Below are 21,122 nucleotides of genomic sequence, written 5' to 3' on the forward strand. Positions count from 1 at the left end.
AAGTGTGGTCCAACCAGAGTTCTATAGAGCTGCAACATTACCTCGCAGCTCTTGAACTCAATACCCTGACTAACGAAGGCCAACACACCATACGCCTTCTTAACAATCCTATCAACCTTGAGGGATCTGTGGACGTGGACCTCAAGAACATATGTTCCCAATTTACGCTCCCAAGTTCCTGCCTAATAGCACCATAATTCCCCCTTCCCCAATTAAATAATTTCCCATATTGTCTGCTCCTATCCCTCTCCAAGGCTATGGTAAAGGTCAAGGAGTTATGGTCACTATCTCCAAAATGCTCTCCCACCAAGAGATCTGAAACCTGATTGGGTTCATTGCCTAGTACCAGGTCCAGTAATGGTCTCTCCTCTCATCAGCCTGTCCACATACTGTGTCAGGAATCCTTCCTGGACACACCCAACAAAATCTGCCGCATCTATCCCCGTTACACTAAGGAGGTGCCAATCAATATTAGGGAAGTTGAAATCACCCATGACAACAACCCTGTTATTTTTGCACCTTTCCAAAATCTACCTCCCGATCTGCTCCTCAGTGTCTCTGCTGCTATGGGGGGGTCTATAGAATACTCCCAATAGAGTGATTGCTCCCTTCTTGTTTCTGACTTCCACCCACACTGACTCAGTAGACAATCCCTCCAGGACGTCCTCCCTTTCTACAGCTGTGACACTGTCCCTGATCAGCAAAGCCACTCCCCCACCTCTTTTACCTCTGTCCCTGTCGACACATCTAAACCCCAGAATATCCAGCAGCCGTTCCTGCCCTTGTGACAGCCAAGTCTCTGTAATAACCACAACAACGTAGTTCCATGTACTTACCCATGCTCTAAGTTCATCACCCTTGTTCCTGATACTTATCGCATTAAAATAAACACACTTTAGCCCATCCAACTGACTGCAATTTTGCCCTTTCAACTACCTATCCTTCCTCAGTCTTTCTACACGCTGGATCTACTTGTACACTAAATGCACCAACCTCTGATCTATCACTTGGGTTCCCATTCCCCTGCCAAACTAGTTTTGGATGTTACTAGTTTTACAAGTATCTATTTAATTTCTTAAACTAGTTTTAGAAATGGAGCCTATCTGTCATTCCCATGTATTTTCCAAACTTGGAGCAGAGACTATTTTGATGGAAATTGTTTTCAATGACATAGGCCATTCCATCTACATGAAGATCAGTCTTTCTCTAAAATAAAAATCCCCAGATTCACAGGGTTGCTAAATTACTGTTTATGCCTTTCGAGTCCTTTAGTTCAATGGAGGCTTGCTGTGATCACTGAGGAAAAAAAAGTGTTTTCTTGAACCATTAAGAGCCTCCTCTTTGTCTTCTTGGCAGGCTCATCCTTCAACACAAGCCACCTCCATGCTGTTGAATCAAAACTATCTTCAGTAAACCGAACGTGAAAACAATAAAATGAGGGCAGAAATGGTTAAACTAGGCACACTGTGTAAATGACTTTTTAGGATGTTACAGGAAAACAGCTTCTCCTCCTAACCTAATAGTAGAAAACCTCGGCACCTCATAATAAACATTGCCTAATTTGTAGTCATTACACTGTCTTCTCTGCTGAAGCCAGAACATGTTCTCTGGTGCTACCTCTAAATGATAAATGATAGCAAAAATTTTTTCAAGTGTCTAATTACTCCTGTTAGATCATGTGACTAATCATCATAAGCACAACACAAATGGCAGTAAAATTGTAGTTTCAAACAAAAACCTACCTTGTCAGTAACAAGAGGCAATCTCATACTTTCCAGCTGCCCTCCAGGTTGACTGAAAATAAAATTATGTTCTTTTGATTTGGGAATAATGAAGTGGAGTTGGACTTCCTCTCCTAGCATTGAACAGGAGAAGGTGAAGGCATGGAGTGTGGAATCATATGGCTAACAGAAAACAAAGAAGTGAAATTAGTTCTGAATGCATTTTGCCATGCAAAAAAAAATCTTTTTGCACCTTGTATGCCTTTATGAATAATTATAAAAATTAAATGAGAGATTGAGCACATTAAGCAGTTGTTTTTGCAGTACAAAATGTCCACTATTATATGGTTCCATTTGCTAGTTTGGTGCACGTTGTATCATTATGTTGAAAAGTTTGACCAGAAAATGTAATCTGGATTTTATAGTTATCTGAATTTATGAAAGCCAATTCCTCATTTTGATTTTATGTAACATATAACACATTTGCGATAGTAACCATCCCTATATCAGAAGTAAATCAAAAATGTACGAGGCCAATTTTCTGAATCCATACCCCTCACACAACTGTGCTCCACTGGAATCCTGAAAGGGAAAATTATAACATGGCTCCACTCAACGTCCCACTCATTAACAAATTAGTATCAGAGAGTAGAATTGTCAGATGAATATAAAATATTACACATTTAGATTTTATCTGCTTTGCTACATCTTCAAGCACTACATGTAAAGCAATGTAATGTAAACCTATGAAAATTTGCCATCTTTAAAGTGTTATCAATTAATAGTAAGTAATATCATCATTGATATTAGTCTACATGGGATGGGTTTAAGGAAAGTACATAATGCAGCAAAAAAAGTATTGTTTGCTAATTTTTTCCATTTCTTAAAATTAGTTCTAAAATGATTTATTTAAAATAATGTTCCTAGATTCATTTAGAAGTGAATTATGAATTGGAAAAGATAATATCTACCTCCTCAATAAATAGCTTGACTCCAAAAACTGGTCAAGAGTGAATATTCACTCAAAACAATCGTGATAATCTAGTTAAAGAAAATGTATCCATCTCGTTTTAAAATGGATTGAATTGAGTTGATGGTGCTTTATAGCCAGTCAGACATATAAAATTGTTAATTCACAAACACCTTAATCATGCCTTGATGTTTGCAAGTTGTGTAAACTGTAGATGCTGTTTAAGTAGGAAATATGAATCAGTTTGTCCTTCAAATTGGAAAATATTTTGCAGAATTTCTTTGAGTATTAAAGTTGCACTTCATTAAATGTAACAACTTCAGTTTTGCCTACCGAAGAATATTGATTTCACATATATCAAGTTGATTAATCTTATAACAGCTACATAATGTTTACGACTTAAGGAATGGGGTTGCTTTCTTTGAAAAATAACTGTTTTACTTTAAGCTATGAAAGAGAGTTTCCAAAAAAATTCATTTGATAACTATGTCCTATTAAAGTTGTGTGAAATTTATCTGAATCGATTCAATAAGTTGTCTGTGCTGTTTCTGTAAATACATCACAAATTAATCTGATCAACAGCAGTTTATTGCAGCAAACAGCTGGAATCGCCAATCTTCCTTGGGAAATAATCAGACAAACCATCATTCTAGTGTTGGGAGCCTTCTAAGATGGCTTTCAAGCCTAGATTTCAGTTCATGCAGAGCAAGAGCTTTGCTTGTGAAAGAGATATTTCACTTTGCCACGAAAGAATCCGCCATGATGAGCTCAAATCCATTTGTGCCTCCTTTACTCTTTATCTATTTTAATAACAGAACTATTGCTTCATTGCCATTTGACCCTCATGCATACCTGGCATCTGGGATTGAAACCCATGTATTCATGACACTGCTCACAGTGGTGGTAAGTATTATAGGCAGCATACTTGGATAACCTTATACGTGTTGTATGGCGCCGCAGATAGATGTCGTCATCTTTCTTATTGGCTATATATCCTGTTAAATTAGGGGATTTTGGTAAGCCTCAAGTAAGCAATACACAAGTAGAGATTTTCATAACTTATGTTCAAGTTTGGAACTTAGCACAATAGGATTGTATATTTCCATCCATTCAATTAATGAAGGGAAAAACTAAGGCAACCCACTGACCTAACTATATCCAAACAGGTACAAAACTGGGCCATGAAGCTAAGGTCCCAGTGAAGACTGATGAGAAGAGGATGGTTAGGTGACATAGCTCAACACACTATAATCTTAAGTCTCAGAACCATCAATTTACAGTTAGGCATCAATATATAATAATCTCAAGTACAGATGCAGAAAGCTAATTTTAAGTGTTATACCAGTGTGGTAGTTCTGCTACCAATTAGATGGACCCACATCCTCTCTAAGTTGGAGTCATTTCAGGCAATTACAAAACACGCACTTGTTTACTGGGCACAAGACAGATCAACTTCCCTGTGCATGAACATGCTGGGTCCATCACACAAGACAACACATGATGAGCCCTTGATAGCTTAGAGAGAGCAGACTTAGATACTGGTAGAGTTGGTCTTTTGTGTGAGAATCTCCAGCATTTAAGCGGCCACTCAACTAGAAAACCCTTGAGAAACCAGATATGCTAATTTTGAAAGATAAATAGCCTGGATAATTATAATCTCATCATGGAGTCAGAAAGCACAGAAACAAGCCCTTTGGCCCAACTTGTCCATGCTGACCAAGATGTCTATCCAACCGAGTCCCATTTGTATGCGTTTGGCCTATGATCCCACTAAAACTTTATTATCTATGTACCTGTCTGAATGTCTCCTTAAATATTGCAATTGTACCCCCCTCTACAGCTTCTTCTGGCAGCTTGTTCCATACACCCACCATGCTCTGTGTAAAGAAAAAAAGTTGCCCCTCAGGTCCCTTTTAAAATCTTACCCCCCTCACCTTAAACCTGTGCCCTCTAGTTTTAGACTCCCCTACCCCTGGGGAAAGGACTGTGACCATCCACCTTATCAGCAGCCCTCATGATCTTATATACCTCTATAGGGTCATCTGATTCAACACCACCTACTGTTATACATCAGTTGACCATAACCTGTGATTTTCAAAAGAGGATGAAAGATTTCAATAAATAGAACAAGTTATGAGACCTGCCTTGTCTTTAATAACAGCAGCAGCTTTTGAGAAATACAGACACCCTTACAATCCAGCACCACTCTAGCATCTTTTTCACTTCCATGTTATAAAATAATACATGCTGTTTATGCAGTAGAAAAAGAAATGAATGATTGACCTTTATCGTTGGCAAGGTCCCTTGAATAAACTGGACTGGCATCTTCATACTTTGGATCATGGACCGTGTAATCAAATAGCAATTTACTGAAAGTTTCCAAATCAGGCCACAGTAAGCTTTCTTCCTGTTGTGATACAGGATGTTCTTTAGCTTTTAAAAGATCGAATAGAAATAGAGAAAATTAAATTGCGAGCTCATTCACTGCAATGTGCATTTCAGTAACAAAGGTTTATTCTTACATGAGTAAATAACAAGCATCGTAACACCACAAGAAAATCTGATTAGAGGTATTACACTGATTCCTCAGTTTGTATTAAAACAAAAGAAGGTAGTAGAATAAGATCCATGTCTTATAAACAAATGCTGCAATGACAAATAAATCTCCGTAATAAAACCAACAGCAGGACAATAAAAATTTTTATTTTTCTTGGTATATAAAGTGGATCTTCAAATCTAAGCCTTATAAACGACAAACCCTCCCATGATGGCTATAATTTGCTGAATTCACTCTTAAATCTTATCACATACTCCAAACCCTCATGACTAATGCTTTGCAACATCTCTAAATTTTGATTATTCTCCATTATGTTGGGGTAATACAGATTTTGTATGATTGTGTTGTTAATGAATCGGGAGCCCATTTTACATCCTACTGATTTTTATTTAAAATGGGCTCCCAACTCACTACTATCCCACTTCCTTTACACAGTTACACAAATCAAAATTATCTCCAGTGTATTCATACTCACATTAGTCTTCATGACTGGATTAGGTGCAGGCACACATTGCACCCATTTCAACAGTTTCAACTCTGTAACACCTCTATTGAATATCATTATTGTCATGGTTACAATAAACATATTAAGAGTTTATAATGTTTAGGATCTGTTTTATGATTTATACAGAATTATTAGAAAAGCCCAACTATTCCACCTATCACTGCTTTTTCATTGTGTTTAGATTCACCAAAGATTTTTTTAGTTCATTTACAGGAAGTGGGTGTTGTTTACAAGACTGATATTTCTGGCCCATCCCTAACTGGTTTTGTCTTAGTGAACTATTTCAGAGGACAGTTAAGAAAGAATCATGTCAGTGTGGATATGGATCCACACATTAAGCCTGAGTGGTAGTGGGAGACATTATTGAAAGATATTTTGTTTAATTAGAAAGTAGATTCGTCAGCACCATTACATCTTCCAGATTTTCTTTAAATTACAGATTTTCATTTAATGAAGTGAATTTAAATTCTCCCACTGCTGTGGTGAGATCTTGTGTTCCCAAATCATATTGGTCTAGGTCTGATTACTGGTCAAGTAATTTGACTACAGTGCTACTGTACTCAGGTGAATGTTGTGAACAGAGTCTGATCATGAAATTGTAGTAAATCATTAAATGTGAATTAATATCCTGTGGAGTTACTCATGAAAAGCAGATAATACTTCACTTTAGGCAGGTAATGCTTCACTTTAACAGAAGTATAAAACGAGTGGCAAAACCAAATACGGACGATTGGGTGACATGTATAAGGGCAGGCAAATCTGGTGTTATGCATCTTACTCCACACCAGAGTTGAAAGTTTAGACAACTCTTATCAGGGCCACACAATACAAATTATCTCAAATGTAAAGCTAGTGCTAAGGTGACTAAGAGAGAAATTACTACTAAAGTGAGAATCCATACCTTCTGGCTTCAATGTCAAATACCTGTCTTGTGTATGTTATGTGAAGCATGGTGCAAGAACTTGAAAATTTGCATTTCATAGTTTGGAAATCAAGTTTTTACCAATTCCCTGATTTCTGGAGAATACTTTGGAGAAAGCTAAAAATCACCGACAGTAACTTCTAGATTTCCAGTCTGATCACATTATACCTCAGAAGTTATTAGATATACAGTGTGATGATGGTGAACACTGAAAGTTTTGCCACCAGTAGAACTGTAAACCCAGCTAACATTATGGATGAATTCTTCAATATCATGTCAGAGAATATATCACGTATAGAATAATCACTCACTGAGATTAATTTCTTCTTCATCATAAACATCTACTTCCATCAGTCGAATCAACATCCTCGACAGAATATTAAGGAACTGTAGATAAGCTCCCGTCTTCCCCACCTGAGAACAATGATATAGGTTAGGGGATACATTTACAAGAGATCCATGAACTGCATTTCATAAAAATTAAGGCTGTTAAGAGCAACAAGAGCACACGGATGGAAATATTTGATCAATACACCACATTTGCATCACCTGCAAACTGCATAATCATTGCTTGGTGTCATTGTTATCTGCTCTCTTGGATGACTACTGCCTCAACATAGAGCCAACATCATGAATGATTATCACCACTTGAAGCTGGCCCAAACTACTCGAAGCTGACCTACACCTCTGAAAAGGAAGGTACCCTGGAGGTAGGGCAGATGTTGACCGTCATCCTAGAACTCATTCTGGAATAGAAGATATTGGAGAGCAGCAGATTCCATGGTTTTCTGACGCGTCAGAGACCTTGGTAAGCGGAGAAAAGCAAAGAGATCTTCACAGGATTAGCCAGCCTTCCTGACCAATGGTGGAAGGGCTTACTGTGGCTGCTGAAGCCAGGAGTCAAACCTCCAGGAGCCCAAAACCCCCTCTCCCTTGCAGGAAGCAGTGTGGCAAAGTTGCAAAGCAGTAGTTAAACAGGAGGACAGAGGTATTGCAGCCTGACAATTCCCAAGAGAAGAAACAAATGCTCATCATCTTTGGAGCAGCCATGCTGATGCTCTGGTCACAACAGGACCAAAATTACTTAAATTCAATGCTGCAAGAGATTTACTAGTAAGGATCTTCAAATGTCATAACTAATCATCTGCGCCATTAGTCTCAGCTCCACGAACTGTAGCTCCATCACTCACCTATCAACCATTTCTTTCAGGCCAGGACTCCTTTTGAACACTCATAGGTCTGGCCCATCCTCATGCACTTAACACTGCTGCAAGTTTCTCTCTCTCTCTCTCTCTCTCACACACACACACACACACAAATACTTCCACTTGTTTGATCAATTCACCTGAACATAATCCTTCATGTGCACTGATGATCTTCCCTGCCCTTTCACAAGGCAGCATAGAGAGCAACAGTTAAGCCCTAAGGGGATAAGTGCAGCTGTGTGACCTTACTGAATGAAGAGACAGTGCTCACTTCCACTTGAGTAGCCATTACTCAGGCTGTGGCCAATGATCAGATCATAGGCCTGTTGTACAATGATTCGGTAGTGGCAGAGGCCCAAGGAGGCCGATGTTATCCAGTGGGCCTTGCACATTTCGTTTTGCATAATGCAACATTGCGGAGCATGCCAAGAATTGCACTGGGCAACCAGGGTCACCATAGGCAAGGTGGTTAAGAGTCGGGCTGTCACATCAGGGCTTGGGGCAGTGAACCGAATAGGCGAAAAATTGTGGGTGGAGGGGTGCAGTATGGGGGAGGTTGGCTGAGGGAGCGCAGGTTAAATAACATCTTAAAAGAGACCTACTTAAGTCAAGTTTCCTGTGTTGGCTGCATCAGCTGTGGATATAAAGAATTACACTGAAATACAAAGTTATTAAAGTAGATCTCCATTACGTAAACAAAAGGTTGATTAGTTCTGTGGCTGCAGAAAAAAATGCTCTGTTTGGCAAAAATCCCAGAACAGACATCTGCTTTGTAATTTAGATCAGCGTTATATTTGTCAAAATATTTTACTCCACTATGGAGCACCCAATATGGGTCGATGCTATCTAAGTTATTCATGGATACCTCTCTAGCCATCTAAATTTGTTTTTAATTCATAGGTGCAATTGACAATGTCCATCTGTTCCAAAAAATTAGCGTAAGGTACACACATAAAACACAGACATTATTTTTGAACTAGCACTCCCAGGTGGAGGAGGAAAATGAATAACAAATCCAGGCATAGAAGACAAGTCACAGTGAATTTCTTAATAATTCATAACATCAAGACAGCATAGAGCCAAAGCTCTTCAACAAATTTAAGTGAGTCCAAAGGTAGAAATTACTACCATTGGCATTATCTACATTGGTGTTATGTTAAAATAATGGGGAAACATATTTATTATAACCACATGCCCTGCATGATTACATCATGTCACTTCCACCCAATAATCAGCCCATTGTTAACACTATACTTTTTTTCTTAAGGTAGATAGCTCTCTGAAGGACCTGAGAGAAAATTGCCTTGTTTGTTAGGTGAGAGATGACAGAATGCCAGGAATTGATAGATTGCTCCAGGAGTTGAATGAAAACATTGCAGAGGCTGTGGTAACTTTATTTCAAAGCAATGCAGATATGCAATGGAGAAACTGGAAAGTTGCCAATCCGTACAGAGTTTTAAACAGGGAGTCAGAGCTAATCCAGGTAATGACTGATCAAGTGGTTTAACATCTGCAGTAAGGAATATTTCAGCATTTTCAATTAAGGAAGAAATTACAATGGATTTAGGTTAGAATCAGAATTAGATAGAGTTCCAATGGCACAATTATGCTAATCAAATCTCAGTTCTTTGAGGAGGTAACAGACATGGTAGATGGAAGTAATCTATAGAAGCAGAATGCATGGACATGAGGAAAAGGGAAAAGAAACAAGCAGACTTGCACTCACATTGTGCCTTTCGTTGTCCTCATGTGGAAAGCCTTTAATAAAACACTACACAGGAAAATGATTAAGGGGATTAAGTGCAAAGGAATTAAGCAGACAAAAGAAGGCTAGATTAAAAATCGGTTACAAAGGCAAAAACATAAAGTAAGACAGTACAGAGGCTGAAGGTGGTAAAACCAGGATAATTCTCATGGTTAGTACTGGGCTGCATCCATTCACTTGCCTAGAACCTTGTGGATATGTAGAGGTCATGAACCCGGCATATGAATGGACAAATTCACAGCCCCTAGATATTGGGCCATGGCTTTCATTCAAGCAGGTACAGCACTGCAGAGTGTTTGAAGGTGCCTTCACAGCATGTAGCCACACATGGGCAGAAGTGGCTTCCAGGAGCGCAGACAGCAGCCTGCAGTGACCGACGTATTCAGGGCATGAAAGGCCAGGGGTTTGTGCCGAGAACACCAGCACATATAGTCCTCTCAGTTCTGAATTCAGAGGTAACCATCCTCCCTTTTTACCCCACTGCCATCATTCTGTAGGAAAGGTTGGCTGAAAAAAAGCCAATGATAAAATCAGCTTCCCAAAGTAAACTGATCTTGCAACAAGAACACAGCAGAAATGAGCCGATTATGACTGATCCGATTGTTGCCTTCAGCTCCACCTTCCTGCCCAATCTCCATAATCATCAACTCCCATTTGGTCCAAAATGAGAGACATTATACTCTTTATTTGCAAAAGCAAAAGACACTAGATTAATGTCTCCCTCCCCCTCCTCCCGCCCCAACATACCTCTCACCCAATTCCTCACGTGCCCTTTTCCAACACAGTAGGTTGGGTGTATCTCCTACCCATTACAGCAGGTCAACAATCAGTGCCTGAATAATAAACATGGATCAAAGAAAATGACAGAGATTACCATGATTTAAGCAAAGGCCTAGAGGGAGCTACATCAACATTTTCAGATGAATCTACAATAGAAGAGTTAATTATTTAGAAGACAAAGAAATGGCATGGGCAGGGGGGCAAAGGGGCTTGATAAATGGGGAAAAGTCAGATTAAAAAAATCACATATGGAATATAACGTCAGGAGGCGGAACAGGAAATTTTAAAACAGTTAATTGCAAAACAGCAAAAAATATCAAAAACTGTAAACAGGCAACAGGTCAGTTAACATTCAGTAAGGGTAAAGATGTGTTAATGTTTTGGATGTAATCCTCTAAAACAAAACAAAAAGCAGGATTTCAGAGAGGAAATGGGTGTTGGAAGATAAACCCATTCTTGCTAGGGTAGGGTAGAAATATCCCTTGTGCTTAACAGAAAGACTGCACATTGTGACCACACTGTAGCCAGACAAAGTGGCATTGACTATCTCTCAAACAAGTTTGCTGACCACACTGTTTTAAGTGTCCATGATTGTGTTAGTGTACAGAATTATATGTGATTATCCTTACATTAATAACGATGCATTTGCAGGAGAAAAGTTGTTGCTTTCCTCTACACTTTAAATGGACTTTATTGAGTAAACTGACCCAACGGCCCTAGGTGGGGATGGTGGAGCAATCCAAGTACAAATGTTTTGATTTACTGGCAAACAAAAAGGCTGCAAATTAGCTATTTTTGGAAAAAATAAGGCTTAGAAATAATGCACAGGCTAATATTATGAATAGATTCTGGGCCAGCTCCCAATTTTATTCACTTTCCACCTAATGCTATTGTTTTAATCATGTTTCTAGGAGCTTCCATGCCTGCACTTTTGAGTTTCTGGATCTTGTAATATTGTATTAATAATAATGATAATTTTAAAAATAGATACATTGGATGCACAGACCCCTGAGTAGAAATCCTCTTTCAGAAGAAGTATCTTACAAGGAGTTAGAAAAGGCAAACCTGTTGCCAACATTGGCTGAGATTAGAAGTGATTCACTTTGGAGTCTGCAGCATGGAGTTACTAAAGATTTTCATAGTGTTCCTTTTTTCTTGCAACTTGGTAATTGTCTGTAACAGTTTCAGGGCTTCCATGACCACAAGGATCTTTTCACCCCAAGGCCAGGAAAAGCTTCTGAAATCCAGGTATGAGAATCTGAATGAATGTTCTAGAAATTGAGATTTTAATGGGGGAGATGGGAGCAGCAGTAAAGGGTGGGGGAAGGTACAGCAGCACACGAGGAGGTTGCACCTGCTCACAAGGCCTATGCTCTTATGGATTTAGAGGCTGCACAGATCTTTTAAAGATTCTACTTCTAGAAATGCTTGTCTTAGCATTAGCAATGAGCTGAAGATTACTCCCCAAGATTATTATACTGGACAATTCAGCTTGAAGTAGTGAAAGTGAGAATCACACAACTTCTTAGACCCGCAGGCAAATTTCAAGCAGTCACTAGAGAACTGTGCAACAGCAACAGTGCAGATAGTGACATCAAACGTATAGTCCTTAGGCAGCTTGACAACACTCAAGAAAGTTAGGGGATTTGGTTTGGCATGACAGTAAGACAGCAACACAATAGGAGCACAAAGTTTTATCTCATACCCATCCTTTCCCAAACTGCAGCATACAATATCCCACAATCATGTAATGTTACAAGTATCCATATGTAACTCCACCCCATACACAAAACTTCAAAATGGAAAATGTTTCATAACAATGAATGTCTACAATTTTTACAGATGCACCATAGAAAACATTCTATCCAGATGCATTACAGCTTGGTATGGCAACTGCTCTCGCCAAGACTACAAGAAACTGCAGAGAGTTGTGGACACAGCTCAGCACATCATGAAAACCAGTCTGTCTCCACTTCTTGCTTGCCTCGGTAAAGCAGCCAGCGTAATCAAAGACCCCTCCCACCCCAGACACTTTCTCTTCTCCCCCATCGAATTGGGCAGAAGATATAAAAGCCTGAAAGCACGTACCACCAAGCTCAAGGACAGCTTCTAATCCCCACTGTTATAAGACTATTGAACGGTCCCCTTGCATGGTAAGATGGATTCTTGACCTCACAATCTACCTCGACATGGCCTTGCACCTTATTGTCTGCCTGCACTGCACTTTCTCCGTAACTGTAACACTTTATTCTGCATTCTGTTATTGCTTTCCCCTTGTACTACCTCAATGCACTGTGTAATGAAATGATCTGTATGGATGGTGTGCAAAACAAAGTTCTTCTACTGTACCTCAGCACATGTGACAATAATAAACCAATTTACCATTGTGTGCAGCCAGATGCAAATATTTTGCATGAGGGCATGTTATTGAGTGCAGCAGTCTGTACGTACAGTGCTTGAGCCTAGTTATTCTGATGTTAATTACTTGCCACTGGAACTGTGCTCTAAAGAAAGCTAAGGAATGTATACAGTGATTATGTCACTTGAAAGTGACAAAGCCATAAACTCCTGAAACCACTCCATCTGAGAGCACCGTTGAAGTACCTGCAACAGTCTGAATCCCCAGTGCTTGTGTCTAGCTAGTCTGATGTTAATTACTGGTATTACTGGTTACAGGAACAGTGCTCTGTAGAAAGGAATCTACTGCCATTGCAATCAAGTCCAGACATTGTTATTATACTGGGTTCAGGACTTATGTCCACTGATGGGTGGATGACCAGTTTAATGAAAGCTCCAAGATCCTGACATTCCTAGGGAAACCAACATTAATGCTGACCTGCTCTGACTGAAAGCTGGTATGAAGACCACTGTTTAAGCCATTTTCCACTGCCAGCAGAGCTGCAGTTGATACCCGAGAGATGTTGTCACTGACCAGTTTCAGTTTGTATTTGAAGTGGGAGCCTGTTGCAGAACAAAGATGCAAAGAGCTGTCCATTGCTACATATACCTAAAGGGTGACTTCAGAGCTTGGATGTAGGCATGATGCTCTTAAACTATTCTCTTCTGACAGTTACACGAGTCCAAAGTCTTATGTTTCTGAAGCCTGGGGTACCTTTCTCCCCTGACTATGGTGGGAAGGTAGCAAGTTACACTCCACGGCCCAATCTTCTGGCTTCTACATACGCTGCTGGTGTGCATGAGGCAGAACTATACTCTGGCAGTGGCAGGTGGCAATATCAATAAAACAGGAGTCAGCAGTTTAGATGGGTTACCTTGTGTATACAACTATTAGAGGGTGAACAATGTATTGATGCTCTAGACCCTCCCAGGAAGAAGGGGTAGATATAGATATATTTATTTATTAGTCACGTGTACATCAAAATACAGTGAAATGCGTCTTTTTGCGTTACTGAGAATGTGCTGGGGGCAGCCTGCAAGTGTCACCACTCTTCTGGCGCCAACATAGCATGCCCACAACTCCTAACCCGTATGTCTTTGGAATGTGGAAGGAAACCAGAGCACCTGAAGGAAACCCATGCAGACACGGGGAGAACATACAAACTCCTTAACCTGAGTCACTGGTGCTGTAATAGCGTTACGCTAACTGCTACACTGCTGTGCCACCAGTGAGTGACCAGTGTTACTTTTCCTGTCCTCATCCGGTTTTTCCAATCTTTCCCAACATTGATTTGCTGTTCTGGGTGAGACAGATGCAATCCTGATCCAGTACCACTCCCACCACACACCAGACAGTAACACATTTTGCAGCTGCCTCACAGATTAGAAGCCTTTCTCTCTTCCACTTGCTCTATTTGATCCAATAGTATTTGTAAGTTGCCTTCCTGCCTCCATCCAATATCCTATCCCATTTGTTGTTACAAATGTTTACAAGCCATAAAATCCCATAAAAATGTGCCTCCTACACATTGGTGATTCTGGGCTCTTTAAATACCCGTGCCTGCAATTTCCATTTCAGACAGCAAATGTAATCTCATGATAAAATCAGCCAACATCAAAGGATATTCAAGACGGGTTGACTCCATGATTGACCATGGGGTCCATGCTGAACACAATGAGCCAGAAACCTGGGTCGAAGGCACACTACTGACAGATCTGCCCAGTGGATTTTTTGGTGAAAATTGAAAGGGACATCTTTTGAGTGCAGATGTGCTACAAGTGGATTTGATTTTTTTTAACTCCCCATCTCAATCGATGTTTTAAAACAACAGTCATACAAGATTCATGTTCTTTTTCCACTCCCTCCACCTCACCTGTGGTGGACCATTCAGCAGAAGCCTGCGGGGATGAAACATCTCAGTTCTACTCTGCACCTTGTTAAAATCCATATGGTTTTGTTTAGCTGCTGTCCACTGGCGATAGTAAAGGGATTGCTCAGTGGAGGTCATCATTTTAGCTAATGAAGGATGAAAGGGGGTAATCCATTGAACGGAATGGTGAGGAAGAAAGGATGATAATTTGGCCACTCCAGCATTGTCCACTTTAGTAACTATCTCATAGACCAATTTTGGGAGAAACACAGTTGGTGGTTGACTGGCTGCTTTTGCCTTTGGGCATTGGGATGATATCTGTCCTATAATGGGAGTCTGAGTTGAGGAAGAGTCTGAAGAAATTGTCTTTGAGGTTCTCCTTGAGCTTTTGTTGTTGGTGTTAATTTGACCTATGTTAATTCTTTGCTTTTCCGAATGCTTAATCTCATGTATAGACATCTGCTTAGTGTTATCTGATCTTTGCTTCGACATCTCTCTGGCCACAGCGCTGTCCTCAACATTAACAGATTCAACGTTCAATGGATGTCTTGCAGAATCCTCTGCTCCAGGGACCGAGAAAGGATCACGATCGCCAATCAAGCCTAATTTCAGCACAGAAAAATAAAGAGATTAGTTTGCATCAGATGAAAAATTGTAATATTTGACTAATTCATCTTTTGGTTTATTGTGCATTGGAAATTTCTAAATTCCATTAGTTTTCTTACTTGAAGCTTTCGATGACCTGGACGAAGGTGAGTGATTAGAATGGGAACACTGTCTGTTAACACTATTTTTCTTAATTGTGTCTCCAACTGTTGATGCTAAAATAATAGCAAAAAAAAAGAGAAATCACAATGAAAGCCCATCTAATATTTCAGTTGAGTATATCCTTGCAGTCCCTGTTAGCCTGTTGATGTAGCAATTGTCATCTCTGAGCATAGCCGTTGGGTGTACAAAGGCATTAGATCTGTAGTACATCACAGCTAAACCTATGCATCAAATGCTTACTGCTGATAACTCAGCATAGGCCAAGGATAAAGGCAGGACTATTCCTGCTCAGTTCTATGTCATAGAGTGAAAAAAGAACAACAATCACCAGGACCACCTTACCCTATTCTGAAATATATCCACTAGTCTCTAAAAAAGCCGAGATTTTGGTAACTTACATGTTTCAAAACAACTTGCCTTCAATTGCAACACTGTCTTCATCATCATCAGTGCTGCCTGGCTTATCCAAGTCACTCTCAGAGAGATCATTCAGTGTTCCTGTCTGCCCAGTGGCATCGGGGACTATGTAACAAGCAGCCAGACCCAGTTCTTGTTCCAAAGCAGTTCGCAAAAGACAAGTTGAATTTATTAAACGCAAGTCGTAGTACTTTGCAGATCTGTGACGAAGGCAGAAAACTGAAGCAATTACAAGCAAACATTCATGTAATCTTATTTGCATTAACCGAACAGAATCTACTGATTACTTTCTATAAGAATTCTGTATCTTGCAGGAATATTAAGGGAAATGACAGCAGGGACAAAATTATTTTTAACAAATGCCAATGTGAAAGATCACAAGGACATGTGCACTGATAAATGGTGGGGCTTACTCAGTGCACCTGGGCAGTCAATGGCCGACCAGCTGAAAATTTTGCAGATGTTCAAGCACAAATTAGACAATGCAAATCAAGTTATCCGCCACCATTTACATTGGCTTAAAGAATATTGTAGCGGTTGCTACCGCGGAATAAAACAAGACTCTACTCGGAGGATTGCCAAACAGAACTGGTTTATTTTCCCGCCTTGTGCGGGCCCTTTAAGGGAGAAAAACTCCCGCCCAAAAAAAACCGGCAATGACGTAAGTCCTACGTCATCAGGACTTTCCCGCGCGCGGGTTCTCCCCGTCGCTCGGAAAGACGAGGCCCGCCGCCATCTTGGGCCTCGTCGCTCCGACGCCGCGCGACCCGACTGCCGAGCCGGTTCGCCCGACTAGACGGTGAGTCGCCACAATATCATATTTTAATCTGTCACTGGCCAATAAACTGCTCATTGATCACTACTGCGAGTTTCTACTAATTGTGTGGCCTTTCAAGGAGACCCAAAAATTATGCTAATTATTATGTGCAAAAAATTTAATGGTGTTGTCTTAAAATGTCTGGAAAGTTATTTAAAATTTACGAAAAGACTGACTGTGGTATGGAAAACATGGTGATTTTGTATAATATCTAAAATAAGGTTGTTTACTGGTAGTTTTCCATGATAAATCTATTTTTTGTTTTATTAATCCAACTGCACAGTCATCACTCTTAGATCTACCAAAGAATATTTTCAAAAACATTAAGTAAAATATTTCAAAATGCTTGCCAATTTGCCCTGGCAGCCATTAAATTCATAAGCTCTTGGGCACCAACTACAAAAGTTAAATCAAATTCTAAAATGAATTCTGGGTGCCTGATTTAAATATTATAATGGAGATTCCAGCCTCTTGCTGATGGATCAAGCTTGCACAATACACTGGGCAAAGATGGGAGAACACACTCCTCCAGAAGGAAGTGGATGTGGCTATGCAGTGAAGAAAATATAGGACAGAAGAAACATAGCTACAAAGAGCACAAAGATGCAGGGAAGGGTGTGGAACAGAAAGGAACAAGAGAATTGTAGAAGAGAGAAGTGGAGAAGAAATGAAGATGATATTGGTTGAGTGCAAGTAGACTTGTGAGCAGTGATACTGAAGCACAGTGGGTAAGTCAGACTATAAAGAATCTTAGGAGTCAAAAGAAATATTCATTATATGACTAACTATTACTACTTAACCTTTGCAGAAAAGCTCAATGAAGTTTACCAAATTGGCTTATCCACTTACAGTCTCTGTACAATCAGTCAAATGTCAAGCCACTTGTAAAGGACTGGGGGATTCCCTATGCTGGAACTCTCAAGCATAGCATAACAGCAAGAATCAATAAACATTTCCTTGCCTTGCATTAGTTGCATATGATGTCCATGCTTTCTGGCACTGAGAGTGATTACAACATTGCCTGAAGTGATCAATTTATCAAAAATAAATAATAAAGATGAGAAAAAGTGCTGGTCCTTAAGGGCAATCTAAAAGATGTCTTAAAATTGAGTTACTGAGAAGACATGACCATTGCCTGAAATCTGTTGCCATCATAATTATTTTGAGATCATACTTTGAGAGGAATGAAGTAACGATTTTCAATTCAAAACCCAGTTAGACAAGAAATGAATCTAAGACTTGAAATCAATCAACCTTTAGAGAAGGAATTTTTTTTAATGTACTTCTTTTTCAGGATCTGGGAGTCACTGATGAGGCCAACATCTGTTACCCATTTGCATACTGCCCTTGAACTGATGGCTTACCAGACCATTTACGTGTCAATGACATAGGCCAGAACTGGTAAGTATTATGGATTTACACCCCTACAGCGCTTTAATTCAGTTTTTATAACAAGCTAATAGTTTTGAGGTTATTGTTATGAATGGCTAGTTTTGTTGCCCCAATTCCAGGTCAATAGAATCTAACTTCCACAGCTACAAAGGTAGAATTGACTTTATGTCTCTGGACTACTAATTTAACAATTGTAGCTCATCCTTCTGGCCTCCTTCTTACATTGTTGTCTGTCCTTAACTACTTTCTGAAGTGGCCTAGCAAGTACTTGCATCAAACCACTAAAATGGATGCAAAAGAGCTTCCCCATCCTTGCCGCAACTTTGCTCAGGTATTTAGAAGACAGCTTTGTAGTAGTGCAAAATACAGTTTATTTATTTAAAATATCACAACTACTGATTGACGAGCGATAAAACGACCAGTGAAGAGTGACAAAAAGAGCAACAAGATGAGTGATATACTGAAATAAATGACAAAATTCATCTCCAATTAGGTTCACTCTGTTCCTATCACTATGGAAAACTCCACCAGAAATAGCTAAATAACTCCACCATAAAATGAAAACTGGTCATGCACATTATCCATGATATCTAAGAAAACATTTCCTTCACCAAGTTTCCCTTCATTACTTTGGTGAGAAATTTTAGCTGGAAACACAAGCAGTAAAATATTTTTCTCAAGTTGTTGCCTACCTTGGAAAAGATTCTCCGTAATGATCAGTGCCAGACAGGATAAGTATGCACGGCAGGTCTTCAAGATCCAAGTAGGTTTGAGGTGCCCAATCAGGATCTTCTATCCTTTGCCAGCCCTTTCAAAACAACAGACACACTGTAATCAAATGGTAGTATACATTTACTGAATATTCAATCTGATCTGTTCCACTGAGCCAATGCTCCTGTCCGTAAATCAAATGAAATATCATTAGCGTTCACAGTAAGGGGAGCTGAGAACCATTTATTTGGCCATTTATGCTTCACAATTATTTTCAAATCAGTTTGCACCTGTTGATATCAAGCTGTAGGGATTTACTTCATTCATAAACAGTATATTAAATATGTAGATAATTAACTGACTGAGACTCAGATCAGATGAACAACTACCAGTTTGTCAAATGACAAGGAGTGATGTTGGTACTTAAAAATTAGAAGATCACATACAGTGGCATGCAAAAGTTCAGGCACCCTGGTCAAAATTTATGTTACTGTGAATAGCAAAGCGAGTAAAAGATGACCTGATTTCCGAAAGGCATAAAGTTAAAGATGACACATTTCTTTAATATTTTAAGCAAGATTACTTTTTATTTCCATCTTTTACAGTTTCAAAATAACAAAAAAGGAAAAGGGCCCAAAGCAAAAGTTTGGGCACCCTGCATGGTCAGTACTTAGTAAAACCCCCCTTTGGCAAAGTATCACAGAAAACACTTTCTGTAGCCAGCTAAGAGTCCTTCAATTCTTGTTTGGGGGATTTTTCGCCCATTCTTCCTTGCAAAAGGCTTCTAGTTCTGTGAGATTCTTGGGCCGTCTTGCATGCACTGCTCTTTTGAGGTCTATCCACAGATTTTCGATGATGTTTAGGTTGGGGACTGTGAGGGCCATGGCAAAACCTTCAGCTTGTAGCTCTTGAGGTAGGATTTTGAGGTGTGTTTAGGATCGTTAACCTGTTGTAGAAAGCCATCCTCTTTTCACTTCAGCTTTTTTTTTACAGATGGTGTGATGTTTGTTTCCAGAATTTGCTGGCATTTAATTGAATTCATTCTTCCCTCTACCAGTGAAATGTTCCCCATGCCACTGGCTGCAACACAAGCCAAAGCATGATTGATTCACCCTGTGCTTAACAGTTGGAGAGGTGTTCTTTTCATGAAATTCTGCACCCTTTTCCTCCAAACATACCTTTGCTCATTGCGGCCAAAAAGATTCTATCTTAACTTTCAGAGTGCTAGGCAGCTGCTTAGAGGAGCCCATGGCTGCTGATTGTTGGACAAGGTTTAGGAGTCAGAGTGTTTATAAAGCTTTGAAATTTGCATCACCTGGCCTTTCCTAACGATGACTGTGAACAAGCCATAGCCCTAAACAAGCTAATGAAGGTCTGAGACCTTGGTAAAAGTTATCTGAGAGCTTAAATCTCCTGGGGTGCCCAAACTTTTGCATGGTGGTCCTTTCCTTTTTTCACTCTAAAATTGTACAAACAAAAATAATACATCAATCTGCTTGAATGTTGAAATGTGTTTCATCTTTAACTTTATGACTTTTGGAGATCAGTTCATCTTCTACTCACTTAACTATTCACAGTAACAGAAATTTTGACCAGGGTGCCCAAACTTTTGCATGCCACTGTAATTGAAGTAGGCCATTCTGCCCAGTGTAGCAAAACCAACTTTTTGAAAGAATAACTCAAACTAATATGGTTTCTCATTCTCTTCCACATATCCCTGTATTTTTACCATCACAATACTGTCCAATTCAATGAGTGCAGCTTCAACCAATCCCATGACTAAGTATTTCATATCTTAGCAGCTTTAGTACAGCAATGTTTCTGTTAATTCCCTTCTCACTATATTTATGATTATCTTAAACTGACAATTGCCCATCATTAACCAGATTGAATAGTCTTTTCCTAGTTGCCCTATGTAAATTCTCAATAACTACAGAAACCTTTTTTAACATCATGTTATTCTTTACTGCTCCCAATGGAAAGCAAAGCACTTAAAAGCCAGTAAAGTACTTTTGGAACTGCAGTCACAGTTGGAATGGGGGAAAATGTGGCAACCAATGTCTGCACTGCAATGAGAATGAGGTTAATGACCAGGTTACCTATTTCAGTACTGTTAGTTGAGAGATAACTATTACCCAGGTCCACCTGAAGACAAAATAAAACAAAACAGTTCTTATATTTTGAAGAAAATTGAATGTCTAACAGATATTCTACTATTTAATTTTATCCTAAAATTGCTGCAATATTATCCACTGTTATTTATTGGAACATCTCAAGATAAGAGTTCCATAGTTTTTGAGGTGCTCGGTAATAATGAACCTGGA

At 39.5% G+C, this 21,122-nt stretch overlaps 1 protein-coding gene across 1 annotated transcript in view; it reads right to left on the reverse strand.

Annotated features, from left to right (window-relative positions):
- Positions 1-21,122, reverse strand: part of greb1 (growth regulating estrogen receptor binding 1) — a 212,903-nt gene that overhangs the window by 15,795 nt on the left and 175,986 nt on the right. Inside the window, 7 exon segments of the mRNA XM_052024566.1 lie at positions 1,743-1,904; positions 3,544-3,686; positions 4,975-5,124; positions 6,987-7,089; positions 14,697-15,171; positions 15,875-16,078; positions 18,780-18,895. Coding sequence (XP_051880526.1) covers positions 1,743-1,904; positions 3,544-3,686; positions 4,975-5,124; positions 6,987-7,089; positions 14,697-15,171; positions 15,875-16,078; positions 18,780-18,895 — 1,353 coding nt within the window.

This window comes from Pristis pectinata, chromosome 10 (assembly GCF_009764475.1).
Source record: "Pristis pectinata isolate sPriPec2 chromosome 10, sPriPec2.1.pri, whole genome shotgun sequence".
NCBI classification, from domain to species: domain Eukaryota; kingdom Metazoa; phylum Chordata; class Chondrichthyes; order Rhinopristiformes; family Pristidae; genus Pristis; species Pristis pectinata.